Source organism: Somniosus microcephalus, chromosome 13 (genome assembly GCF_052327205.1).
Source record: "Somniosus microcephalus isolate GS21.2 chromosome 13, FLI_Smic_1.0, whole genome shotgun sequence".
Classification (NCBI taxonomy): Eukaryota; Metazoa; Chordata; class Chondrichthyes; order Squaliformes; family Somniosidae; genus Somniosus; species Somniosus microcephalus.
In genome coordinates this window covers 35,977,134-36,005,022 of record NC_140999.1, presented here as the reverse complement: position 1 = coordinate 36,005,022, position 27,889 = coordinate 35,977,134, and the positions used below count along the sequence as shown (strand labels likewise).

The 27,889-nt window shown below is 42.4% G+C and overlaps 1 protein-coding gene across 3 annotated transcripts in view; it reads left to right on the top strand.

Annotated features, from left to right (window-relative positions):
• Window positions 1–27,889, top strand: part of slc1a6 (solute carrier family 1 member 6) — a 142,186-nt gene that overhangs the window by 72,307 nt on the left and 41,990 nt on the right. For 2 of the 3 annotated variants that reach the window (XM_086004751.1, XM_086004752.1), the window contains exons 3-4: window positions 18,085–18,345; window positions 23,587–23,724. In XM_086004751.1, the coding sequence (XP_085860877.1) occupies window positions 18,129–18,345; window positions 23,587–23,724 (355 nt within the window). In that variant the 5' untranslated portion in view covers window positions 18,085–18,128. Of the gene's footprint in view, window positions 1–8,650; window positions 8,766–18,084; window positions 18,346–23,586; window positions 23,725–27,889 lie in introns of all 3 variants that reach the window. The other variant, XM_086004753.1, reaches the window with a different exon arrangement.

Sequence of the window (27,889 nt, the reverse complement as noted above, 5' to 3'; positions counted from 1 at the left end):
ATGAATGTGCTGCAGATGATGGATAAGTTGCAAGAATCCACTACCCACATTTGCAACACAATGAAGGCCTTGCATGCGTGGCAGTCCAGGATAGACTGTAAGGCAGAGGAGGTGCTAATGCAATCATTGCCTCTGAAAAGGCAGAAACAACTTCCATTAATTTCTTGCGAGACATCCTAGCACCAATGCTCATGAATTCCAAGACTATTCGGTCTGTTTTCTCATCAATTGAGAACCCAAATGAACCAATGCCCTGCACCGGTGAGCTGCAGGATATGGTAACTTAAGATGCAGCTGTCTTTCAGGATTGTGACTCAGCTTTTCCTCTGATGCCAGCATGAGGGAACTTTGTGTCAGGGTCAGGCCACTCTTGCAAGTGAAAATGAGATTCAGCCAGAAGTGAGCCCTTCAAGAAGACAAGTATTACTTCAGTCCTCTAATGCTCTAGCAGAAAAGATTTATCCACACCTCTCAACCTCCTGACAGTAAGCACCATGTAGGATGAAATAAGCAATATTTTGCACAAGGGGTAGACATGGTGGTATGAAGCAAAAGTAACTCTCGAATTCTGTTACAAGTAATCTAAAAAATTGTCTGTCAAAGTGTGTGATTGTCCATTTTTTTGCTGGAGTATGCTGATCTCTGTTCCTTATGATTATACTGCAAGGGAAGGACAGCTTCATGAAAGAGTCAATGACTTATTGTTTTGGGGCATGGTGGTCAGCATTGGGCAATTGTACCAGCTCATTCAGGAGATCATGGTCTTGGACGTCTGCCATGAGTGATATTTATTGAAAGCAATTGTTTATAAATTTGCTACCGTCTTTCCTCCTCTTTCTCCTTTTCATCCTCTTCATTCTCACGTGGAAGGACTAACCCTTTTTCAATGGTATAGTTGTACAACATGCAGCAGGCCATGATATTTCTTGAGATCCTTTGCCAGCTGTACTGTAAGGTTCCCCCAGACCTATGAGTTATGCATTTATATGCACACTTAGTGATTGGCATCACACCAGCTGCACATTAATAGAATGAAACCCCTTCCCCTTGATAAGATTGAGAGGGTTGTCATACCATGAGTACCGTCAACGGCACCTGTACCTGGGAGAATCCTACTAGTTTATAAAAGTTGACTGCTCACTTTCTTGGGTGGGCAAGGTCCATAGAAAAGATAATAAATTAAGATGCTCATAACAACAACAACAACTTGTATTTATATAGTGCCCTTAACATAGTAAAACGCTCCAAGGCACTTCACAGGAGTGTTATAAGACAAAAAATTGACACCGAGCCACATAAGGAGAAATTAGGGCAGATGACCAAAAGCTTGGTCAAAGAGGTAGGTTTTAAGGAGCATCTTAAAGGAGGAAAGAGAGATTTAGGCAGGGAATTCCAGAGCTTAGGACTCTAGGCAACAGAAGGTACAGCCACCGATGGTTGGGCGATTACAATTAGGGATGCTCAAGAGGGCAGAATTAGAGGAGCGCAGATATCTCGGGTGGGGGGGTGGTGTTGTGGGGCTGGAGGAGATTACAGAGATAGGGAGGAGCAAGGCCATGGAGGGATTTGAAAACAAGGATGAGAATTTTGAAATCGAGGCTTTGCTTAACTGAGAGCCAGTGTAGGTCAGCAAGCACAGGGGTATCTTCTTAATAGTGGTGAACAGCAGATTGACTGATGTGACTGAGGTCACCTGAGACTACATGGAAGGACCTGGTTGAGTAAAAATTCTGCAGTATAGTCTCTTTAACAGAGACTGTTCTCTTTGTTGACCTGGGCTGCAAGTGTGCAACCTGCAGCTGGCATAATTCCCCAAAGGGGAAGTGCAGCCTTCTAACTCACTGCTCCTGTGAAATGTCAAGGTATGGCCTCCGAGGTGAGATCTACGGTCTGGCTATTGATACTTTTTGTGATGCTTCCATCCTCTCCTCATTATCCTCCTCCTCCTCATAATACAGGAACAAGGATATTCCCATAGGGAAATCCATTACTTTCCACAAAATGTTTTTAGTACTCATTAAAACTCTGAAATACTATTATGTGTCTAAAATGTAAAAGGGCTCCAAGAATCGCAGTAAAAGCTTGCAGGTTGCCTAAAGCTATGGCCTCCAATCTGCTCCACCGCCTCTGTGGAACCATAAACCTTTACAATCTTTGTAGATTCCCGAGGGTGGTTTAGGGCAGAAACAGGGGGAAATAGTGGGTAACACATAACCACGCCGTCTGCTGCCATTCACATCCAGTCGGGCTGGGTCAGGGCAGGTGATCAAGGCAGGTTCATGAGGGCAAAAACCTGACGGGCAGTTTTTGAGGCGGGCCTGCGGGGAACACCTTGCCACCCCACTTGCCTTCACTTACTGCTGCTAAACTACCTGCAAATGGGTGTTCTTTACAAGGAAATTTCAGGCCTGAGTGTCTTTTTTAACTTGTTCTTGGGTTGTAGGTAACACTGGCAAAGCTGCATTTATTGTCCATCATTGGTTGCCATGAGAAGGCGGTGGTGGGCCTTCTCCTTTAACAACTGCTGTTTTTCTGCGGATGGTGCGCCTACAATGGTGTTAAGTAGGGAATTCCAGGATATTGTCCCAGTAATGAAGAAGGTACAACGATAATATGTCTAAATCAGGATGGCGTGTGACTTGGAGGGGAACTTGGAGGTGAAGATGTCCCCATGACACTGCAGTGCTTGTCCTTCTTGATTGAGTTACTCTCCTGTGAAGCACCTTGAGATGTTTTTCTGTGTTAAAGGCGCTATATAAATGCAAGTTGTTGTATTTTCTCCCGTGCCTGCTACAGGGGCTTTGGGGCAGTGAAAGGCCATCCATTCCATAACTTCGGGCTCTCTTATATCTCATTCCTTCTAGTAGTAATTCAATGCAACTGGTCAGTGAGTTCTACTTTCCTCTGTCTATAAAGCCTATTGTTGAGGCAAGCAGTTGAGTGAGCCATGGCCCTGGGCTCCCCTGTGCTATTTCAGAGATTTAAATTGGTTACAGTTACAAAGTGCTAATCAATACTATTGATTCTGCTGCTCTGGGGCCCGCCGTGTGGATACTATAGCACACATTTTATCGCAGCTCCAGAACACAGTAAAACAGGAAGGGGGGGTGTGGTGCTAATGTACATGGATAATCTTTATCATCTTAATCCTAATCAATGCTGAGTTAATCCCTCAACTCTGCTTTAACAAGAATTTTTAGGGTTATAATTGTAGTTTGGACGGATTCTACAAAAATCAGGGTTAATCCCATTAAATTTGACTCTGCTGTATGTGCGGGATATCCCAGCCTACTTTACAAGAGCATATGGTTTTCTAAAGAAATCTAATTATTTTTAGGCATCCAATCATGGACATTGAAAACTTTGCTTAAGGAATAACAAAGTAATGATCAAGGGAGTGAATTTCCATAGGGAGTCTCCCCCTTGTCCGGCGTAACTTCAGCGAAAGGGCCGGGGAAACATGACTGCTGCTCCCAGTTGTGTTCTTTCTTGCATTGCCTGTTTTAAGCAGCAGCAAGTTTTCTCTCCTGCTGTACCAGACTTCTGCTTCTCCCAAAGTGCTCCTCCCAGTGTTCCAACCACTCCGTGCACGTCTACAACTTAACCCCTTCCTCCCCATGTATTTTCACCCCACACAGTGTAATTCTGGCCATGCAGGCTGAATTTGCACACCACTGAATATTTACTTTTCAGGCAGGGTCACTGCCACTATGTTATCATTAGGTGTCAGCCTTGGGTCAGTCGATAGCATATTCAGCTTTGAGTTAGATGGTCGTTGGTTGAAGTCCCACTCAGCGACTTGAGCACATAATCCAGGCTGGCATTTCAGTGCAGTACTGAGTGAGTGCTGCAATGTCAGAGGTGCTGTCTTTGGGATGAGACGTTAAACCGAGGCCCCGTCTTCGCTCTCAGGTGGACATAAAAGATCCCATGGCACGATTCAAAGAATAGGAGGGAAGTTCTCCTGGCTAATATTTATCCTTCAATCAACATCACTAAAAAGAAAAACAGATTTTCTGGTCATTATCTCATTGCTGTTTGTAGAAGCTTACTATGCCCAAATTGGCTGCTGCAAGTCCTACATTACAACAGTGGCTACACTTCAAAAATACTTAATTTGCTGTAACCTGTAAGGTGCTTTGGGACGTCCTGAGATCATGAAAGGTGCTATATAAATGCAAGTTTTTTTTTCTTTCACTGTGCAATGGCATGAAGAGGTTCCGTACAACCATGCAACTACTTTCCTGGAATTCCTAGGCTGCTATTTCTTGCTAATGAGTGATCATTAAGTTATTGGTTGAAAATATCCAAGATTGTATTTTTATGGCTGTTAATAGAAATGAAAAATTTGAATCCATGCAACTATGGAGGAGCTCGTCAATATATGGCTTGGGTTTGTTACTGCTGTAAGAAAGGCAGGTTTACCTGTGCTCTTTTTCTGTCTGTTGGAATAATTAGGTACTGATTACTGTGCAATTAGATTCTGCTTTTTATAATAATTAGTTTCATTATTATGGTTGGCTTTGTTCTGAAAATTTGTATCCATTATGATTGATTCTACTGCTGTATATATTGTATGATTTTTGGTACCGATTTTAATAACTAATGAAATTCCTAATATTCCTGTTCCTCAATTTGCATATTGAAACTGCCTACGGTTCAATAGTCACTGACTGGAAGGTCAGAGTACCAGAGGAATCCATTTTTTTCATTTGTTTAAGTCCTGATTGCTGCTGTATTGTTTTCCCACCCACCCACCCACCCAAGAAAAGCTGCTTCCTTTTTCTTTTGTTAAAAGAAAGGTGCGAGATAGTAAATTTCAGTTATGAAGTATTTTTAAAGACAAAGGTGAAAGCTATTTAAAGATGGTCTGGTATCATGGTGAGACCAGTGTGGAGTAGCACATGCATGTGTACTTGAGCAGGGTGCAGATTAAAAACGCCTGCATTAATTATCATTCAGTTACTAAACTTGAGCAGTGAATTGCTGAATTTAAGAAGCAGCGCAATACATCAAATAGTTTTACTTGTACTTCTTTCAATTTAGTATACTGTTTCCGCTGCTCACGATGTGGTCTCCTCTACATTGGGGAGACCAAACGCAGATTGGGTGACCCGAGCTTCCTGTCGCTTTTTAATTCTTCGCTCCACTTCCACTCTGACCTCTCTGTCCTCGGCCTCTTGCACTGTTCCAACGAAGCTCAACGTAAGCTCGAGGAACAGCACCTCCTCTTTCGGTTAGGCACTTTACAGCCTTCTGGACTCAACATTTGAGTTCAGCAATTTCAGACCATAACCTCTACCCCTATTTTTTCACAGGGTAGCTGTTGATGATTTTGCCATTCCCATTTACACCTCATCTAGACTCATCTTTTGTTTCTTAACTTATCCCATTACCATCTCCTTTTGCCTTACACCATCATCCCTTTTGTCATTTAATCACTCCTGCCTTTGACCCTATAACAGACCTTCGATTTTGTTCTTTCCTCCCCTTTCCCTGCCCCGTACTTGTTTAAAATCTGTTACATCTCTAACTTTTTCCAATTCTGACGAAAGGTCCTCGACCTGAAACGTTAACTCTGTTTCTCTCTCCACAGATGCTGCCTGACCTGCTGAGTATTTCCAGCATTTTCTGTTTCTACATCAAATAGTTTACAGGCCAGGGAGGATTGTTTTGATCAGACTTTCCATAGCATGGTTACACCTAGATAAGAATGGGAGGAAAGGAAGAGTAGGAAGAAAGTGACAAGAAAAAGAAAGGAAGCCAGGAGACAGGCAAAGAAGAGTGAAGTCTGGTTTGTGATGTGAGGGGTTAGTTGAGGAACAGTGTCACAAGAACATAAAGTCCAGGGTGTTCAACCCATCAGGGCTGCTCCATCCAAAGTCACTCTACAATTGTTTGTTCCATTATGGACTTACCTCCCACATCTGTTGATCCCCTACTTTGGGAAACATTAATTTATTTTCCCTGATATCCTGGAGGTGGTTTCTGAAGGAAAGTGAAGGTCAATAGAGATGATGTGAACCATGGCCCTCTGTAAAATCGTAGTATCAGGATTTGGTGTGGGGGGCGGGGGGGGTGGCGAGGGAGACAATGAGTATAGGAAGAGACAGACATTAGTGGTGGGAACCTCAATGAAAGGGGATCGACAGTTACATCTGTGGCTGAGGCTTGGAGTCTAGTACAGTATGTAGCTTTCCAGGTACAAGATTGAAAGACGTCAAGAAGCATGCAGATAGGCATCTGGGAGATTGGATGAGTGGTCATAGTGGTGGTAATCCATGTGGGAACTAATGACGTTGGTAGGCCTGAGGAAAGAGTGTTGTACAGATATATGGAGAGCTGGGAAAAAAGCAAAACCTCAAGACTAGTGTCCTTGGGGATACGATTCTGTGCCACATTTAAAGCTAGACAGACAAATGGACATAAGGCAACTGAAGGTGTGGTTGGAAGAGAGGTGAAGATGAAAGGGTTTTGAGTTTGTGGGGTACTGGATTCAGTTTTGGAACAGGAGATGGTTTAACTCCACTTTAAATTTCCACCTATCGCTCACCTTTACATGGTCCAACTCTAGCTTTTCTCTTCCCTTCCTGTACTTTACTCTACCTCTGGGGGTGAGCTTTCTCACACAGCCAGGCACAGGAGGGTAAACACTACATTGCATTAATATCCACAAAAAAATGCAGCAAACATGATTTCTCACTTTAAAGAGTTTTGCACCTCAGCCCAGCAATTGCTAATCCAAGTTATTTATAGATATTGAAACGTTCATCTTTATGACTAGCATTAATGGAGGAAAGTGATGCAGAAGGTGTTTTGACATCTTTTTAATATAATTTAAATCGGTGTATCTCTTTCAGGCAGGTTCTTCCTGCTCCTGCCTGCCCTGTCCAAAGAAATGTGCGTCTTGCAGTCGGCATTGTCTACTTGGACTTTCAGAAAGCCTTTGATAAAGTACCTCATGAGGCTTCTCTACAAGATGGAATCTTTTAGTATTAGTGGTAATCGGCTGCAGTGGATTGGGAATTGGCTGACTGCCTGGAGATCGGTTACCTGTGATGTCTGCGGAGATCGGTTACCTATGATGTCCGCAGAGATCGGTGTTAGGACCTTTTGTTCTTTACTAACTTCATTCCACCTAGATGTAGTTGCTGGAGGAATGAACAACAACTTTGTGTACAATACCAAGCTATGTGCATATGTTAGGACTGTAGAGGATGCTTAACCAGTGCAAGTAGATCTCTCCGTGTTTGGCAAATGATGTTTAACCTAGGGAAGTATAGTGCTATGCATGTGTACAGGTCTAATGCTAAATATAAAGACACCCTACAGAGAACAGATTGAAGCCAGTGATGAAAAAAAATCTGAGTGTTATAGTGCATCATTCTCTAAAGATTCATGACCAATGCCGTGAAGCTATAGCTAAAGCAAACAGGGTTCCAGATTGTATTCACAAGACAATTCACTACAAAACAAAGCATACCATTTTGTCACAAAAAGAAAATACTGCAGATGCTGGGAAATCTGAAATAAAAACAGAAAATGCTGGAGATACTCAGCAGGTCAGGCAGCATCTGTGAAGAGCGAAACAGAGTTAACGTTTCAGTTCGAGACCTTTCGTCAGATCTGGCAAAAAGCAGGAAATGGAACAGATTTTTAAGCAAGGCTGGGAAAGTGGGGGGATGAAAGAACAAAGGGGAAGGTCTGTGATAGGATAGAAGGCAGGAGAGGTTAAGAGACATTAAGAGATATTCAAGGCAAAAGGAGATGGTAATGGGACAGGTTAAGAAATAAAGGATGGCTCTAGATGAAGTGTAAATTGTGCTGGCAGAATGAAAGACAGCTGCCATGTGGGAGAGAAGAAAAGACACAAACAAAAGGTGTGGATAAAAAATATATATATACGATAGGGGCTGAGGTAATGATCTGAAATTGTTGAACTCTGTATTGAGTCCAGAAGGCTGTAAAGTGCCTAATCGAAAGATGAGCTGCTGTTCCTCGAGCGTACGCTGAGCTTCAGTGGAACAATGCAAGAGGCCGAGGACGGTGAGGTCTGAGTGGGAGTGGAGTGGAGAATTAAAGTGACAGGCAACCGGAAGCTTGGGGTCCCCCTTACGGACTGAATGGAGGTGTTCCGCAAAGCGGTCACCCAATCTGCATTTGGTCTCCCCAATGTAGAGGAGACTGCATCGTGAGCAGCGAATACAGTATACTAAATTACCATTTTGTCTTTGTACAAGACCCTGGTTAGGCTTCAATTAGAATACTGTGGCGAGATTTGGTCTCCTTGCATGGTGGAGCATAAATGCTGGCATGGACAGGTTAAGTCGAATGGCCTGTTTCTGTGCTGTATATTCTACATAACTGTAGCATTGGAAAGCATGCAGAGAAGGGCCACAAGATTGATTTCCCAGTTTATAACACTTTCTAGCTACCCAGATAGGCTCAAAGAGCTGGGTATGTATACTTTAGAGAAACATAGACTCGGGGGGCAATTTGATCGACGTTTATAAAATAATGAAGGGTGCTGGGTTGTGTTTACATGTGCCAATTATTTTAGCTGAATAGGTTAAGGAGGACCAGGGGTCACGCTTACAAATTATGTCAGGGCAGAACTAAATTGGATGCTAGCTGGTTCTTCTTTTCCCAGAGAATAGTGGATCTGTGGAACAGGTTGCAGGCTTGTGGGGTGAACGTTGGTTGTGTTCCTTCAAGAGAGAGCTGGACTGGTTTCTGATTGAAGTAGCGATCACCTCATACAAGAGGTAGGTACACTGTAATATAATCAGGGTCAATGTGATCTCCCGGAATAGTTTTTATCACCTAAAAGAGGAATTTTCCAGATTTTGTTTCCCCGTAATTGGTTTTTATATGCTTTTTTTCCCTCTGCCAGGAATTTATATGGCTCTGGGTAGGTGGGGAATGTGTGTATTATGATGCATAAGGCATCACAACTATTATGGGATAGGCTAGAGGACCAGTTTTTTTTCCTGTCCATCATTTTTTGTATGTTCGTATGAGACAGTAACAGGTCTCCACCCCATTTTCTTCATCAGAATGCACTGGAAACAGGCAATAATGGGGCATACTGATGAGGAAAATTGATCCTATTATCTCTAATAGCTGATGTTTTGCTCCAGTCAAAATTAGGTACTTTCTTGGAATGGGATAGTGTTTGCTCACATACATGATCTGGACTTGGGAATTGAGGGAACAATATCAACATTTATGATGGTGCCTAATTGGGAGGATATAGCAAATTGTGACAAAGACTGTCGGAGAATAAGAGGCTAGCAGGATTGGCAGATAGGTGGCAAATGCAGTTCAAGGTACAAACATAATGGCCCAGAAATTCGGGTCAGGGGCTTCCCGCAGGTGTAAGCCCCCGACCTGCACTTACCTAGCGCGCCGGCCATTGAGCTGTGGGCCCCTGTGGGATTCCAATCCTGGGCCTCCTCCAACTGCTGGCACACAGTGCTTGCGTATCCCAGGGGCGCAGTTAGTTCGATGCGTCCCCTGGGATCACGTGGGCCATGGAGAGCCAATTGGAGCAGGGAATGCTCCATTCATAAGTTTGACAGGAAGTGCAGTCAAAACTTAGAAATACTACAAGCCCCAAAACATCACTAAATCTTCAAATACATTTTTTTTAAATCACTTTTTTTAAATAAACTATAAATTACATGAATTTAAATTTTTGAAAAAAATAATTTTATTTTCTAATGGGGCTAAAAATAAACTTGCCTTTCTTTGAAGTATTTAAAAATAATAAACCTGTGGAAAAAATGTTTTAATTTTAATTAATTCACCACTTACCTTGTAAAAAGCAGGCCTTACGCCTGCTTTTTAAATGTGTAACTTCCGCAGACTTACCCTCCCGGGAAAACCTGCAAAAAAAAACGTAAGTTCGATGCGCACGCGCAGCCTCTCCCACGCACGCGTTCGACCTCTTTCAGGGGAACGGAAGTGCCGGTTTCCCGCGCATGCGCAGTGCACGCAGGAAACCGGCACTTCCATTGGGCCTACGGGTGAGTACCCCATGCGTACTCACCCGTGGAGACCCGAATTTCTGGGCCAATACATTTTGGAAGAATAGGAACAGGAAATACACGTTAAATGTTAAGATTTTAAATGGAGTAGAGGAACAGCGAGTTCCTGGTGTGCAGATGCACGGGTCATTAAAGGTGGCAGCGCATGTAGCTGTGACCATAAAAATGGCAAATGGAAACCTTGGGTTTTGTTTCTACAGGTATAAAATACAAATGCAATAAATATAAATGGAACTGGTACAAGATGTTTTTTTTTATTCGCTTATGGGATGTGGGCATCACTGGCAAGGTCAGCATTTATTGCCCATTCCTAATTGCTCTTGAGAAGGTGGTGGTGAGCCGCCTTCTTGAACTGCTGCAGTCCGTGTGGTGAAGGTACTCCCACCAAGAATGAGGGGTTACAGCTATGAAAAGAGACTTGAGATGTTAGGGCTTTATTTGCTGGAGCTGAGAAGGCTATGGCCGACCTAATAGTGGTCTTCAAGCTTACAAAGGGTTATATTAAGGCTATATAGTGAAAGATTGTTCCCACTGGTGAACAGCAGGTAAAGAGACAACACAAATTTAAATAATCACAAAAACAATTAGAGAGGTTAAAGAAATGCCTTTGCGCAGAGGGTGGTTATAATGTGAAATTCTCAAACCAAACCATTGTTTAAGCAGACACCATCAGTTATTTTAAAATGAATTAGATAGCTGCTCAAAAAGAATATTGACGAGATTGGGAATTCAGTTGTCAACAAGGTCATCATTTCCTCAAGCAGCAGACTGAGAGAACAAAACTTGCACATACGTGCATAGGATTACACAGGATATACGACACAGAAACAGGCCGTTCAGCCCAACCAGTCTATGCCGCCGTTTATGCTCCACTCGAGCCTCCTCACATCTTTCCTCATCTAAATCTATCAGCATAACCCTCTATTCCCTTCTCCCTCGTATGCTTGTCTAGCCTCCCCTTAAATGCATCTATACTATTCGCCTCAACCACTCCCTGTGGCAGCGAATTCCACATACCACTCTTTGGGTAAAGAAGTTTCTTCTGAATTCCCTATTGGATTTCTTGGTGACTATCTTATATGGATGGCCTCTAGTTATGCTCTTCCCCACAAGTGGAAACATTCTCTCTGTATCCACTCTATCAAAACCTTTCATAATTTTAAAGACCTCTATTAGGTCACCCCTCAGCCTTTTTTCAAGAGAAAAGAGACCCAGCCTGTTCATCCTTTCCTGGTATGTATACCCTCGCATTTCTGGTATCATCCTTGTAAATCTTCTCTGCACCCTCTCCAGTGCCTCTATATCCTTTTTATAATATGGCGACCAGAATTGTACCCAGTACTCTAAGTGTGGTCTAACCAAGGTTCGATACAGCTTTAGCATAACTTCTCTACTTTTCAATTCTATACCTCTAGAAATAAACCCGAGTGCTTGGTTTGCTTTTTTTATGGCCTTGCTAACCTGTGTCACAACTTTTAGTGATTTGTGTATTTGTACTCCGAGATCCCTTTGTTCCTCTACCCCACCTAGACTCGCACCCTCCAAGTAATAATTGATCTCCCTATTCTTCCTACCAAAAGGTAATAACTCACATTTATCTGTGTTGAACTTCATTTGCCAATTATATATCCATTCTTCAAGTTTATTGATGTCCTCCTGTAATTTGTTACAGTCCTCCTCAGTATTGACTGTATCCCCCCCCCCAATTTGGTGTCCTCTGCAAATTTAGAAATTGTGCTTCTGATTCCAAAGTCTAAATCATTAATATAAATTGTGAACAACAATGGTCCCACCACTACCCACCTTCTGCCATTGTGAATAGCTACCTTTTACCCCTACTCTCTGCTTTCTGTCTTGAAGCCAGCTAGCTATCCATTCTGCTACTTGTCCCCTGACTCCACATTCTCTGACCTTATTCATCAGTCTATTATGGGGTACCTTATCGAAGGCCTTTTGAAAATCTAGGTAAATTACACCTACTGCATTACCATTGTCTGCTCTCTCTGTTACCTCTTCAAAAAATTCAATGAGGTTGGTCAAGCAAGACTTTCCCTTTTGAAATCCATGCTGACTATTCATTGCTATGTTTTTGGTTTCTAGATGTTCTTCTATTTTCTCTAGTAGGGATTCCATTATTTTTCCTACCACCGATGTTAAGCTGACTGGTCTATAATTCCCTGGACATGTTCTATCCCCCTTCTTAAATATCGGTATTACGTTAGCTATCCGCCAGTCCTCTGGCATGATCTCATTGAATGGCGGAGCAGGCTCGAAGGGCCGAATGGACTACTCCTATCTTCTGTGTTTCTATGTTACACCTTCACCTTTTTCTAATGAATTATTAAATATGTGTAATAATGCTCTTCTATCTCTTCCCTAGTTTCTTTTAAAATGCGTGGATGCAATCCATCAGGGCCAGGGGTTTATCCTCTTTGAGTTTGATTAATTTATTTAATATATCCCCTCTTTTTATTTTAAATGCACTTCTCTCATTACTAATCTCCTCATCCAATGTCATGTCAACCTGTTCTATCTCCCTGGTAAATATTGAAGCAAAATAATTATTTAATATTTCTGCCATCTATCGTTACCTGTGGTATTATCCCGTCTTTCCCTTAATGATCCTATTCCCATCCCAACCTTTTTTTATTGATGTACCTGTAAAATATTTTACTATTTTTTATGTTCCTTGATAATTTAATTTCATAGCTCCTCTTTGCCTTCCTAATTGTTTTTTTGACTTCTCTCCTAACCTTTTCATATTCTCCCTTACCATGCACTCCCCTGCTGTCTATGTACTTAATGTATGCTTCTTTCCTTATCCTCAATTGTTCCCTTATGGCTTTATTCATCCATGGAGTCTCATTATTGTTTAGTTTGTTCTTTTCTTTTAGCGGAATATATTGTTCCTGCACTCTGTTGAACACCATTTTAAATGTCTCCCATTGCTTTTCTACATTGTTTTTTGCCAATATTGTTGCCTGTTTTATTTTCCCAAGTTCTATTCTCAGCCCCTCAAAATCAACTTTTCTCCAATCTATTACCCTGGTTTTCATCATACTTATGTTCTTCTCAATTATCATCTTAAAGTGTATTATATTATAGTCACTATTGCCTAGATGTTCCCCTACTTTTACTTCCCTTATCAGTTCTGGTTCATTGCCCATTACTAGATCCAATAGCGAATCCTCCCTTGTTGGGCTTTTTACATATTGGGTTAGAAAGGAGTCCTGTACACATTGTAGGAACTCCATTTCCTTATCCCCTTTACCTACCTCTTCTGTCCAACTAATACCAGAGTAGTTGAAATCCCCCATGATTATTATTCTATGTTTTTTACTAATTTTCCTAATTTGTCTGTATATTTCTTTCTCCACCTCCCTTCCACTATTAGGTGGTCTGTAGACTACACCTATTAGTGTGATTGATCCTTTATTATCTTTTATCTCTATCCATATGGATTCTATTTTTGTCTTGCTGATAGCTGCGTCACTTTTACCACTGTCATTATGTTATCCCTAATAAGTACAGCTACTCCACCTCCCCTTTTCCCTTCTCTATCTTTTCTAAATATGTTATACCCTGCTTGATGGGGCGAATCATCTATTTCTGTGCTGTAAATGGTGAGACATTCAAAGAGTCCGGGTATCATTCTGGTAAACCTACGCTGCACTCTCTCTAAGGCTAATATATCCTTCCTAAGGTGTGGTGCCCAGAACTGCTCACAGTACCGCAGGTGTGGTCTAACCAGGGTTCTGAGTAGCTGAAGCATAACATCTACCCCCTTGTATTCTAGTCCTCTAGATATAAAGGCCAGCATTACATTAGTCTTTTTGATTATTTTCTGTACTTGTTCATGACATTTTAATGATCTATGTACCTGGACCCCCAAGTCTCTTTAGACTTCCACTGTTTTTAGCTTTTCACCATTTAGAAAGTACCCTGTTCTATCCTTTTTAGGTCCAAAGTGAATGACCTCACATTTGCCTACATTGAAATCCATTTGCCGCAGTTTTGCCCATTCACTTAATCTATCAATATCTCTTTGTAATTTTATACTTTTATCTACACTGCCTACAATGCTGCCTATCTTTCTGTCATTGGCAAATTTGGATATGTGGCTTTCTATCCCATCAGTTAATAAATACAGTGAATAGTTGAGACCCCAACACAGATCCCTACAGGTCACCACTAGTCACATCCTGCCAATTAGAGTACTTGCCCATTATCCCTACACTCTGTCTCCTGCCACTCAGCCAATTTCCTAACCAGATCAATAAATTGCCTTAAATTTTGTGGGCTTCAACCTTAGTTAACAGTCTCTTATAAGAACATATGAAATAGAAGCAGGAGTAGGCCATTTGGCCCTTCGAGCCTGCTCCGCCATTCAATGAGATAATGGCTGATCTTCTGCCTCAACTCCATTCACCGGCCCTATCGCCATATCCCTTGATGCCTTTACTAGTCAGAAATCTATCGACTTCTGTTTTGAATATACCCAATGACTGAGCCTCCACAGCCCTCTGAGGTAGAGAATTCCAAAGGTTCACCACCCTCTGTGTGAAGAAATTTCTTCTCATCTCAGTCCTGAATGGTCTACCCTTTATCCTGAGGCTGTGGCCCCTGGTTCTAGACTCCCCAGCCAAGGGAAACATTCTCCCAGCATCCACCCCATCAAGCCCTGTAATAATTTTGTAAGCTTCAATGAGATCCCCTCTCATTCTTCTGAATTCAACAGAATACAGACCGAGTTTACTCAATCTCTTCTCATACGACAGTCCTGCCATCCCAGGAATCAACCTTGTGAACCTTCATTGCACTCCCTCTATGGCAAGTATATCTTTCCTTAGGTAAGGAGACCAAAATTATGAGGAACTTTATCAAATGCCTTCTGGAAGTCCATATAAATAACATTCTCCTGTCCACTACTTTAGTCATCTCTTGAAAACTTTAATCAGGTTCGTCAGGCATGACCTACCTTTTACAAATCCATGCTGGCTCTCTCTGATCAGCAGAAATTTTTCAAGGTATTCAGTCACCCTATCTTTAATTATAGACTCTAGTAATTTCCTGATAACAGATGTTAGGCTAACTGGTCTATAATTCCCTATTTTCCCTCTCTCGCCATTCTTAAATAGCAGAGTGATATGCGCAATTTTCCAAACTAAAGGAATGGTTCCTGAATCGAGAGAACTTTGGAAGATTATAGTTAGGGCATCTGCAATGTGCTCACCTACTTCCTTTAAAATCCTGGGATGGAAACCATCTGGTCCTGGGGATTTGTCATTCTTTAGTGCCATTATTTTCTTCATTACTGTTATTTTGCATATGTTAATTTTGTTAAGTCCCTGTCCCTGATTTAATATTAGTTTCCTTGGGATTTCTGGCATGCTATCCTCTTCCTCTACTGTAAATACTGACGCAAAGTAATTATTTAACATGTCTGCCATTTCCTTATGATCATTGACAATATCACCATTATTAGTTTTCAAGGGGCCCACATTGCTCCTGACCACCCTCTTTTTATTAATATAATTGTAAAAAAAATGGTGTAGATTTTGATATCCATCGCAAGTTTCTTTTCACACTCCCTTTTTGTAGCTCTGGAAACTGGAAAGAATGTTTTTTTAATCTTGTTAATGAGAATGAATCATAAACTATTCAACTATCTGTCTAAGTAGTATGTAGCATATGACAAGGAGGTGTGTGTCACCGTCATTTTTGTTCAGGTGCCAAAAAGAATATGAAAAAAACGATTATCTTGTTTCCATAAGGAGGCCATAGGATTTATATAATAAAAACAGATGTTGTTGCTCTCTGTGGCAAGTGTTGACTAACTGAATATGTGTGAATTTTGGATTGCATTTGGATTTGGCAAGAACCTGTGCTATATAATTGTTCAAAAAATTGCCTTCATCTTCAACAATTACTGGCCATTCTTGTATCTTGTGTATTTACATGACACAGCACAGCCACATGTTTTTGCAAAGAGGAACAAAAAAAACTGTTTGGACAACTTGGAATGCTGTCAGAGCCCTTGTCAATGCAAGATGAGATATTGAACATGACAATGCAAATGGCAAAGACAGCCTTGAAGCGTACAGCATTGTGCTTCCATTTTGGTCCATGTATTGAAGAGTAACCTGTTAGCACTGTGTATAAAGCTAAATTGGAAGCTGTTACCACCACAGCACCAGATTTTAATATTGGTTGATAGATAAGACTGAACTCACATCCCATAATTTGTGTGTACACAATTATATATGGTCAGTTTTCCTATATGATATATACAGCTTTAATTATAGGCTAGATAATATTTTTGGTGATAACAGGTGAATGCCTAACCATTTTTTAAATTTTAAATGGGTTAATGCCTCTGTTAAAATAGCAGACATTGGAATATAAACAATGTGTTCAGCATTCATTCACTGTTATCACCAACAATAATTTGTAGCCGCAAATATCAAGTATATGTAATATATATTTGACGAAATGTTAAAATATGTACTGAAAGCGCTTTCTTCCTTTATAATTAAATGTTAAATACTTTTAAAAAATCTATTTTGAGACAATGGTTTAAAAAAAGATTAAACCATAATTGCCCAACACTAGGGCTGCTCATATTTAAAAATAATTGATACTTGGCGAAGTGTTAAGTGTGCGAAGCTTACTGCTTTTTTCCACAAAGTGCTCAGTTTAGCGTTGTGTGCGCAGTGCCCTAATAGAAACATAGAAACATAGAAGATAGGAACAGGAGTAGGCCATTCGGCCCCTCGAGCCTGCTCCGCCATTCAATGCGATCATGGCTGATCATCCAAATTCAGTACCCGGTCCCTGCTTTCTCCCCATACCCCTTGATCCCTTTAGCCTTAAGAAATATATCCAACTCCTTCTTGAATATATTTAATGTATTGGCCTCTACTGCCTTCTGTGGTAGAGAATTCCACAGGTTCACCACTCTCTGGGTGAAGAAATTCCTCCTCATTTCTGTCCTAAATGGCCTACCCCTTATCCTTAGACTGTGACCCCTGGTTCTGGACTCCCCGACCATCGGGAACATCCTTCCTGCATCTAGTCTGTCCAGTCCTGTCAGAATTTTATAAGTTTCAATGAGATCCCCTCTCATTCTTCTAAACTCCAGCGAGTACAAGCCCAATCGACCCAATCTCTCCTCATATGTCATTCCTGCCATCCCAGGTATCAGCCTGGTGAATCTTCGCTGAACATCCTTCCTCAGATAAGGCGACCAAAACTGCACACAATACTCAAGATGTGGTCTTACCAAGGCCCTGTACAACTGCAGCAAGACATCCTTGTTCCTGTACTCAAACCCTCTCCCTACGAAATATTCTGAAGATCCTAGGTTGGGTTTTGTGAGCTCATGTGCTTTTTCTCCGGTTACCTGCTGTAGACAGTTAAGCACTAATGATTAAATATAAACTATGAATAAACACTTCAGTACATTTTGATAAAATCATTTCACCGATAGTTTTTGCGTTGGGGATAATACTCGATCCTTACATTTCACAGTATCAACTGGTTTCTTATTCGGTGATTCATTTGACAAAGTAATTGAAATCCAGACTGCACGATAAGGGGAGCTACATAAAACTAGACGGGGAGTTTACAGCCCATTGCCCTATAATCCATTTTTCATTCAGATTTTAGGCAGATGAATAGGTTAGTTCAGGGCAATAAGAAAGAGCTTGAAAAATGAGATTATTTATTTAAGGAAGTGAAACCAAGACTTACAAATGCACAAGATGTAATATACTGAGGAGGGGGCTCACATTGGAATAGATATACAGTACCATGCTTCACACTGAAACACCCTACCACGTGTAGTTTTTATAAGTAACAGGAAGATCAAAGATTCCTTTCCCGCCCGTTGGTTGCAACTTGATCCCAAAGACCTCACTAATGATTCCGGGAGTGTGTTCACACCTCTTCCTGTGCAGGTTACATTCCACTCATACTTGTCTGGCAAACTTGATTTCACTCATGTTTTTTTCTCTCCCCTCTATTCTCTCCGAAGTTGCCCACGAGTCGTACTTGTTGGACCAGGCGCTGGAGTTGATCATGAGTGAACGGCAGACCAATGTCAACAGTCTTTTCCTGAACGAGGACTCGGCCAAGCGGACCGCCGCAGACAGTCGAGTCCAGCGCTTCCAAAAGGCGCTGAGGAAGAGAGCTGGTCGAGCTAAGAAAAGCCTGAGCAGCATCAGCCGGCAAGGCGCGCAGCGCTTTCTCAAGAAAAATGCATTTGTCCTTTTAACTATCTTTGCGGTCATACTGGGTAAGGAATTCAGACACTATAGGAACCGGGGAATGTGAATGTTATGAATAGAAACATTTGGACACAAGTTGCTTAAACAGTCTGACTGAAAAATTAAGACTGCGCCTCTCGATTTATGGGTATAATTCATTTTAGGTAACCAAATAGAACTATTTTAACCAAACGTTTGTATGTATTTACTGTGATCATTAAAAAAACATTTAATAGGTGATTGATAAACATTAAATATAGCCAGCAGTCCAAGTCAAATTCCATACAACACATCGGGCATAACAGCAGTGAAAACAGATTCCCCCCAGCTTCTGTGATCAGTGAATTAGTTCCACATTTCTCTACCCACCCGTTGCATTCCACGAATATGTTCATAATCCCAGCGGCAAAGGAATGTTAAAATATTGCATGGAAGTATCCTTATAACCTTCAACCCAATTTTAAAACTTTTCTATCGTTAGGAATTTTTGCACCAACCAGGGGAAGACTGGAAATCTCTTTTTCCAAAGAATATAAGCACAAATTCCTTAACCTAGCCTTGTAAGTTATTTATCACTGTAGAGGAAGTTTTAATCAGTATCTGTACTATATATGACCTGCCAGCTCTTGATGGGGCAGAATGGAGGCAACTCTACTCTGTATCTAACCATGCTATAATTGAACTGCGAGTGCTTGATGGATAGTACAGAGGGAACTTTACTTTCCATCTCACTGTGCCTTACCTGACCTGTAAGTGCTTGATGGTTCAGAGCAGAGGGAGATTAACTCTCGACTAACTAGGTTATGCTTGACCTGGAAGTGTTCAGTGAGAAAGTATCGAGGGAGCTCTACTCTGCATCTCACCATACCAAAGCTTACCCAGACAAACTAATGAATCGCCTATTGTTCGGTCTCTGTGGAAAAACAATTCTCCATTAAGCATTTTAACCACCTTTTGTCTGGGTTTCTCTTTATTTTACAGCCATGAGATAATATTGCTCTTAAAACTCCCAATCTTAAATGTAAATCTTTTTCCAAAATCATTTTTTTGTGGAAAAATTCAGAACTTGTGACCCTGGGTCTGGACAGCGGAATGGAGGTTGGGGAGCAGAGTCCGGAGAGGAGGATCGGGAGTTAGGAGAGGAGGCCGGGGGTTGGGAGCGGTGGATGGGGGTCGGGAGAAAAGGCAGAGGGAAAGGATCGGAGGTCTGGAGCGGAGGCCATGCATTGTGACCGGAGGCAGGGAGCAAGCAAGGATCGGGGGTCGGGAGAGGAGGCTGGGGAGGAGGATCGGGATCATTGACGTCAATGAAAATAAAAATAGGGAGAGATGTGAAACGGGCTGCCAGACTCCTGTTAACTTTTTCCATTAAAATTCTTATGGCTCTTTCCAACCACCTTTGACTCTCATCTTTACTCCTGCACTGTACCATTTGAACTACCTGCTCAACTGCTATATCCTCCCCTTGCACAGCTGTCACTCATCATACCCTGAACCCCCAATCTGCTCCTCCCCCCTACTTGTTTTCCCCTGAGTGCATGATGAGAAGTCAAAACCCCTTCACCCTCAACCAGTTTCCCTACTCCCCTTTCCTACCCTGTTTTCTCTCAAAAAAAGCCTTGTTTGCTTTCAAAATTCAACTTGCTTTATTAAAAAAGAAATCAAATTAGAACGAGGAATTAAACTACCACTCTGTCTTTCTCTCTTTGTCTGTGCCTTTCTCTCCCTCGCTCTCTCCCACTCTGTTATTAGTATCTGTCTCACAGGTGTAAGTGGTTAACAGTAACCTTTCCTCTCAGCAAAACACAGGTGAAATAATTAGTTACTTCAATTTTCAAAAAGTTTTGAAGTTAATATTACTGGTAAAACACAATCGCTCTTTCTCCCTTTGTAATTCTCTCTCAACTTAATATACTTTCTAAAGTTTATAGAATGCAAATGAAAAATTACAATAGATGTGTAGCCAGAACACTAATTTTCTTCTCTATTGCTCGCTCTCTCTCTTCTCTCTCTCGCACACAGCTTGTTTTAAATACATTCTATAAATTATACCTCAATAAAGCTTTTGAAATTTGGCCTCTTTTGTTTTCCAAAATTATTTGAAGAACAGCTATTGAGCAGAAATCCCTAGAAGCTAAAGTAAATTATTCCATCAGTACAACTGACTGAAAGGTATTGAAAAATTCTTGCAAATTAGATACACTGTCATACTAAGACTGCACAATCCAAATTCAGCTCAGAGTTACAGCTCTGGACAATCAAATCTCAGCCCAGGGTTTTAGAAGAGGCTGAGGCCTTCAAGTAAAAACTGTAATGAAGGCACTAAAAGAGAGCAAAAGACACTTGAATGGATGAATGTAATTCTGTTAGTGTGAAATATGTAATTTTAGATTTTTCAGTTTTGTTTAAACCCTTTGTTTGCATAATGAAAATTTCAGTTCCTGAGAAAATGTTGGCAGATAAAAAAAATTCAAAAAGCATTTCTGTGAGAATCCTAAAGAATTCCGTGCCCTTTCTGGGGGAGCCAGTCTGCCCCTGCCCGGGAACAGAGCATATGTTGCCTGAGCTTCCCCAAAGATGTGATGAAAGATCTCATGACCTGCAGCCCTGTTGCCAGATAGGCACTGCTCTATCTGTGGAATTCACGGTCACAGTGGCCCTCAATTTCTTTGCATCTGGTGCCTTGTAAGGTACAGCAGATGATCTGAACAGCATAAGCCAGTCTGCTGCTTCTCGGTGCATAACCCAGGTTACAAATGGCATTTTTAAGAGGGCGAAGCAGTGCATCCTCTTCTCCTAATCCCCTCCACAGCAGCACCCTTGAATTTTCACATTGTAGGTTTCCCAGAGTGCAGGGAATAGTGACTGGAACCCTTGTGCCCCTTAGAGCTCTTCCAGGTATATGTCCCTTACATGAATAGCAAGGGGATCTTTCCATCAATGCCCAAATAGTTTATGGTCATCATCATTGAATCATGTGAATTTGAGATATCCTGGATCAGTGCATGATTCATTCACATTTCCAGGTGTTTTTACATAGAATCACATAGAGTCCACAGCACAGAAACAGGCCATTCACCCCAACTTTTTTATGCTCCACACAAACCTCCTCCCGCCCCTTTTCATCTAACCCTATCAGCATATCCTTCTATTCCTTTCTTTCTCATGTACTTATCTAGCTTCCTCTTAAATGCACCTATGCCATTTGCCTCAACTACTCCTTGTGGTACATCGTTCCACATTCTTGCCACTCTTTTTAGGTAAAGAAGTTTCTCCTGAATTCCCTATTTGATTTATCAGGGACTATCTTATATTTATGACCCAAAAGTTTTGGGCTCCCCACAAGTGGAAACATTTTCTCTATGTCTACCCTGTCAAACCCTTTCATAATCTTAAAGGTCTCTATCAGGTCATCCTTAGAGCCCCAGCCTGTTCAGCCTTTCCTGATAAATATATCCTCTCAGTTCTGGTACTGTATCATACTTGTGAATGTGTTTTGCATTTTCTCCAATGCCTCTATTCTTCTTAAGGATCCCTCTGCTGTGAAAGCTTGGCTTTTGGGGGATCAAGAGTACACGCTCCCTTTGCATCCTAATACAACAGTAGAATATTGCCACAGTGATGCCCATTCAACAACCAGGGCCATAATTGAGCACATAATAGGAATCTTAAAGCAGGGATTCCACTGCCTCGACTGTCCGGGGTGCACTGCTGTACTCTCCAGCCAAGGTCTAGCTATATAATTGTTGTCAGCTACTGTCCCCATAACTTTGCCACAGAGAGAGAAATCCAACTGGAGGAATAGCAAGAAGAAGCACCTGAAGAGGAGCCGAGAGGGGAGGAACAAGAGTCAGAATCAGACACGAAGCTAGAACCAGGAAGAGTCTTGAGAGCTGCAAGAGATATCTGCCTGGCCTTGAATCAAGGCACCTTCTTGAGATGCAAACACTTCCCCAGCCAATCACCTGCAATCCTCCCTGCCCCTGACCAATCCCCTATTCCATCCCTCTCTGAATAAAAATCCTTTCAGTCAAACTATAAAATATTACATCCTGCTTTCAATAAAAGGAACATCCTTACAATTAAACCATCACCTTCCTTCAATCCCCACAGCATCATTTTTTGGGCACATACCTTTGTTTTTCCCCTGTTTCTTCACATTCAAATGCACTGAAATCACAATGAAACATTAACTACTACTCTTTAAGTAAAGAGATTTTTGTGTACGTACGTGCGTGTACAGATTTTTCACCAATATCCTCCAAGTGAGCCATGGCTCCTGTTTGGGGTGCTGCAGCCATCACTTCCATGGTACAGCAGACACACACATATTGACCAGGAACATCCTGTTTCACCAAATGAGAAAAGACAGGGACGTTCATTTTAACAAAATGAGAAAACCACAGAAAAGAAAATTACAACTTTTGGCTGGCTAGAATTAATTTCAGCACTCTCCAATACTGGTCAACAGTTGACACTTTAATAAAAAAATTGCATGCACTATATAATAAAAAAATTTCATGCACTATAAAATGCACAAACATTGCTATTTATTTTACGGTGCTTCCATTGTGCTTCCCCCGTTAAGGTTTCTGCTGCTTTTAAGGCTTCAGAAGTGCTGAGACTTCTTCTTCCCTTCATAGCTGGGCCCAATAGTGTGCGCATGTGCCACATGAACAGAAATTAGGCCTGACAGGAAATTCAGGTACTAAAGTTGTGGTCCTTGTGTAATGCACTTCAAGCGTGCTATACTCAAATTTCCCCAGACAGTGTCAGGAGAGGAAGATCATCCCTAGTGTGTCATTTTCTGTGTGAATAGATATAGGGAGTAATATAGATAGTGATGTAGGTCATGTCATCAACTGCAGTGCCATAATAATAGAATTCAGAATATGTTAAATATCTTCTGGGACAGTGTGGCGAGCACCTCACAGCTGTGACTGATACATTTGGTGCCACATGTAAATTGAGTTATAATTTATCTTTCACTGTTTGAAAAATGCAGTTTTGAGGACTGCCCCAAGGAATGGTAACTAATGATAACAAGCTGACATTTCCCATATCCGTCTCCATTCTCTTCCCTCCTCCTCCATTTTCTCTGCCCCACTCTCCTTTCCCCTCTGCTCCTATTTGTGCCTCTGACTTTATTCTGATACTGGAGTATTGTTTATTAATTATGACAAAAAGTCAGAGTATATAGCCTTTGATATAACTTTGTTTAATGTTAATGTATTGGACTGAAACTTAGGGATACTTTTACTTTTTGACAGGTATAATTCTGGGCTTTACCCTCCGCCCCTACAAGTTGACCTATCGTGAGATTAAGTATTTCGCTTTCCCGGGTGAGCTGCTGATGCGGATGCTGCAGATGCTGGTATTGCCACTCATTGTCTCCAGTCTAGTTTCAGGTAAGAGGATAAAAACTATTACTAATTTCAATGATAATGAATATCCAGATCATTGCATGTACTTTACAAATCTAACCATAAACCAGATCCAATGATTTATGGAGATGATGGGGAGGTGCAGTAATGATTAGACAGGGAAGAAGGTTTATTTCTGGAAGATACGACCTAGAAGATAATCAACCATACAGATGGAGGGGAATAGTAAAGCAAAGGGGAAGCAGTTAGTGACCAAACCACAGGAGACAGCAGGAACCTCTACAGGAAAATCCCGATGTCTGAACATGTAAAATAAGTATAGGGTTCTTGCCATCTATAATAAGGATTAGAATGGAGGCAGTGGAGGCGAGGCAGTAATCAAGAGCCACACCATAGCCCCACAAAGCAAGGAATTTACCCATGGGGAAACAAGGGACCTTATACCTCAGAACAGGCAGGTATTAGTAGAAGGGGATTCCATAAGTAGAGTGATGAACAGTCTGATTTGCTACTACTTCTGGGAGTCCTAAATGGAGTATTGTTTTCAGGTCTCAAGGTAATGAACCAAATGGAGCAAGTCGCTAAACCTCTGAAAAGGGAGGAAAAAGCAGTCTGAATTCATGGTGAACTAGGAGCCAATGACACAAGAAAGTGTAATAGAAAAGTCTTGTAGAAGCAGTTTGCAGAATTAGGTTTTAGACTAGAGTATAAGACCTTAGAGTAGTGATTGTAGGATTACTGCTGGTACCACATGTTGGAATAGATTATATACGTCAATGGATGACTCAAGAGATAATGTAGAAATAAAGGGTTCTGACTCCTACGATGTTGGGGCAGAGAAAGCTGTTCTTATGGGCTGGTCTTCAGCTCAATTGCACTGGTACCAAAAAAAGTTACTCAGCCCTCTAGTTATAAATGATAAATAATAATTATCATGCAATTTTTTTTTTGCTTGCTTGTTCGCTTTGGATCTAGCTTCTTTGTTGAGGCGGTGACTGCCCTCAGGCCATGATGGTGATGATTTTTAAGATTTTGTCTCATGATTTATGAGACGGTGGGGTTGGCATTACTGAATAATGGTATAGGTTGTGTTTAGTGGGGTGAAATTTATCTTTCAGCTATTGGAGTTGGACTAACTTGGTGGTGCTTTTCTTATCCCAGATTCAGCATCTCCCTGTGGTGAGTCAGTCTGGGAGTTCTTGATTGTGCAGACTGGAGAGAGGTCCCATGCAATTTTCAGAGAAGCTCTTGTTTTTTTCCAGGCTCATGTGTTGCAACCTTCAACATTTTATGCAGACATCAGTGCTTTGGAGCCAGTGTCTGCTTGTCTCTATTTGCCAATTGAAGTCAGCATGAATTCAGACTTGCCGCACTCGGCTGAGATTGTCCCACAAACCTCCATAGTTCAGTTCTTCTCAGGTGAATTTGATATGTGCCATTCCTCTCTGCTCTTCTCTGCTTTGCAGCAGCAGTTTAATAATGGGAGAGAAAATTCTTCTTTCCTTCCCTTTCTTCACCCCACTTCCCTGGGGCCAGAGCAAACCCACAGACACCACTAGTTATGTGTGATGTTTGGGAGGAGCAAAGAGAAGCTCCTAAACATTGAAGGCAGTTCAACCACCTCAAAGTTCTCTTTCTACTGCCTTTCCTTAGGTGTCACCTTGGCTCAGCAGTGGCATTCTCACCTCTGAATTAAAAGATTAGGGCCTAGAAATTCAGTAGCCCCCGAAAACGGGTGTAGGGATCGCGATGCGATAGGAACCCGCGCCCGTTCGGAGGACTGCAGGCAGCACATAAAATTCGTGCTGCCTGCTACTTTGCATGATTGTAACATTCAGCCGAGCGCTGAATGCACTGAGTGGCTGAACGCTCAGCAGGGGGCTCAAGTTCGTATGAGGTTAGCAAAATACTGCAGATGCTGGAAATCCAAAATAACAATAGAAAATGCTGGGAAAACTCAGCAGGCCAGGCAACATCCATGGAGAGAAAAAAGAGTCAACGTTTCGGGTCAAACCCTTTGTCAAGTATGAGGTTACCTCTAATTAAAGCTAAACTACACAACTTTAAGGCAGTCTGCACCACTTAAAGCGGAGGTGCCTTCTGCCTGCAACAGGTGGTGGAATTAATTGTGAGGGCTGCTATCAGAAAAACAAGATTGAGTAATGGCTCAACAGGCCAGAGAAAGGGCTCCGAGGTTCTCTGATTCAGCACTGGAGGCGATGGTCCAACAGGTCAACTCTTCTCAAAGGGGGCCAGGAGGCCCTCAAGGCAACAGACAAGAGTGCAGTGGGAGCAGATAGCCAATGTGGTCAATGCCAGCAGTGTAGCCCCGAGGACCTGGACTTCGCGCAGGAAGAAGTTTAATGACCTCACATGCGTGATGAAGGTCAGTGAATTCATTTTCAAATGCCATATCCCACCATCTGCACCACTAGCCTCACACACTGCTCATTGCACCACACCCCCATCACTCACCTACCAACAATCTACCAAACATGACTCTCATCTCACATTCATAGCTTCACCTCATCCGCACACACTTAGCACTGCTGCAAGCCTCACATCCACATCTCACAGTTTGAACACACTGTCAGCTATTCAACTATGACAGGCACATCACCTAAACACATTTCACCACACTCACTGACACACTTTCCTTTCTCTTGCAGGAAAAGGTGGCGCATAACTGCAGGCAGCGGGGGACAGGCTCGTCTGCAACAACTCACCCCCTTGGAGGAGACGGTGCTGGCCATTCTTGACAGGGGCTGAAACAATTCAAGATGTCGGTATCCACATATATTTTCCTCCTTTTCACATCCCACTTGCCCCTCATCCCACAATCTCTTCTGATTTACAATCTGCACATGGTGTAAACATGCAGCTATTACTCCACTCCCCCCCCCCCCCCCCCCTCACCACAACCCTACACTTGTGCCTTTCTCATTTCGGAAATCCAGCCTGCCCAGCCAGTGGTCGAAGAACAAGAGGGAGAGGAGTGTCTAGAAGAACAACAAACACCGTCACTCAATTTCACACTCCCAGCCACCAGCTCAGATACTGACACTCTGTGTACTATAGAGGATAGGTTAGACGGTTGATCTGCATATGGTGAGATACCGGGCACGAATGGCCTGCAGCCAGGGCAGGGGGAAAGATTAGATCAGGTGCCAGCTCCCCGGAGGGCGAGGTCACACACGAGTTCTGCTGATAGTCCTCAGATGAAGACCTCGATGGGGTGGCCTACAGAAGAACGCTGATGGGTATACGCAATGAAATGCTTGGTGCATTGGCAGGCCTGCCAGAAAGCCTGAATGCAATGTCAAGGAGCATGGAGGAGTCCAGCTCCAGCCTTGCACAGGGCTTTGGGCAGAGCTTGGAGCCCATCCTCTCCAGCATAGAAGGGCTGGGCAGATCCATTAATGCACATGTGGACCCAACCATCATGCAGCATCTGATGGCCAAAGTCTCAGCTTCCATTGCAGCACAAGCACAAGCCACCCAACATCTGAGTGCTGCAAGGAAGCTCAGACTAAACTCATGCAAGCACAGACTGTTGCCACCATGGCTGGAGTTACCAGTGTGAAAAGGGGCTTGCAGAGTGTCGCAGTAGTCTAGCAGATTACTAGGATTGCTGAGAGGCTACCCCTGGTGTGTAGCAATGGATCTGTGGAGGCTGACCCTGCTGTCCTCGCTCAGGATGACAGCATTCGCCCTCCCACCACTGCCTCTCTGCCAGTGCCCTTGATGTTGCCCGTCAGCTAGCCAACCCAGACTGCTGCCACACATGCCAAGTTGGTGCAGTCCGAAGCTGGGCCTACTAGGCCCAGAGCTCCTCGAGGTCATCCAGCAAGGCCATCTGCAGTCTCCCCACTGAAAGTCAGCAGCCTTCCACCAGCCATGCTGCAGCCACTCAGGTAACACTTGGATAGGCAAAGGCACACGGAGGACAGTCACTAAGGGAATGCACAGGCTGATTAGTTAACTTTTTGATGTAATATTGCATGGATATATGGATAAAGTTGGATCGGAACTTTTGCTTTGTGGTGGCATTTATTTCAGCATTGTGGCCAAGAAGACGCTATGATGGTCTGTAACAGAGGGAAGGTAAGGTGTGGAACCAATGTTGAATGGGGAAAAGGCTTTGCGTTCAATCGCACCGCAAGCAGATGATTCGATCCCAGATATCCCA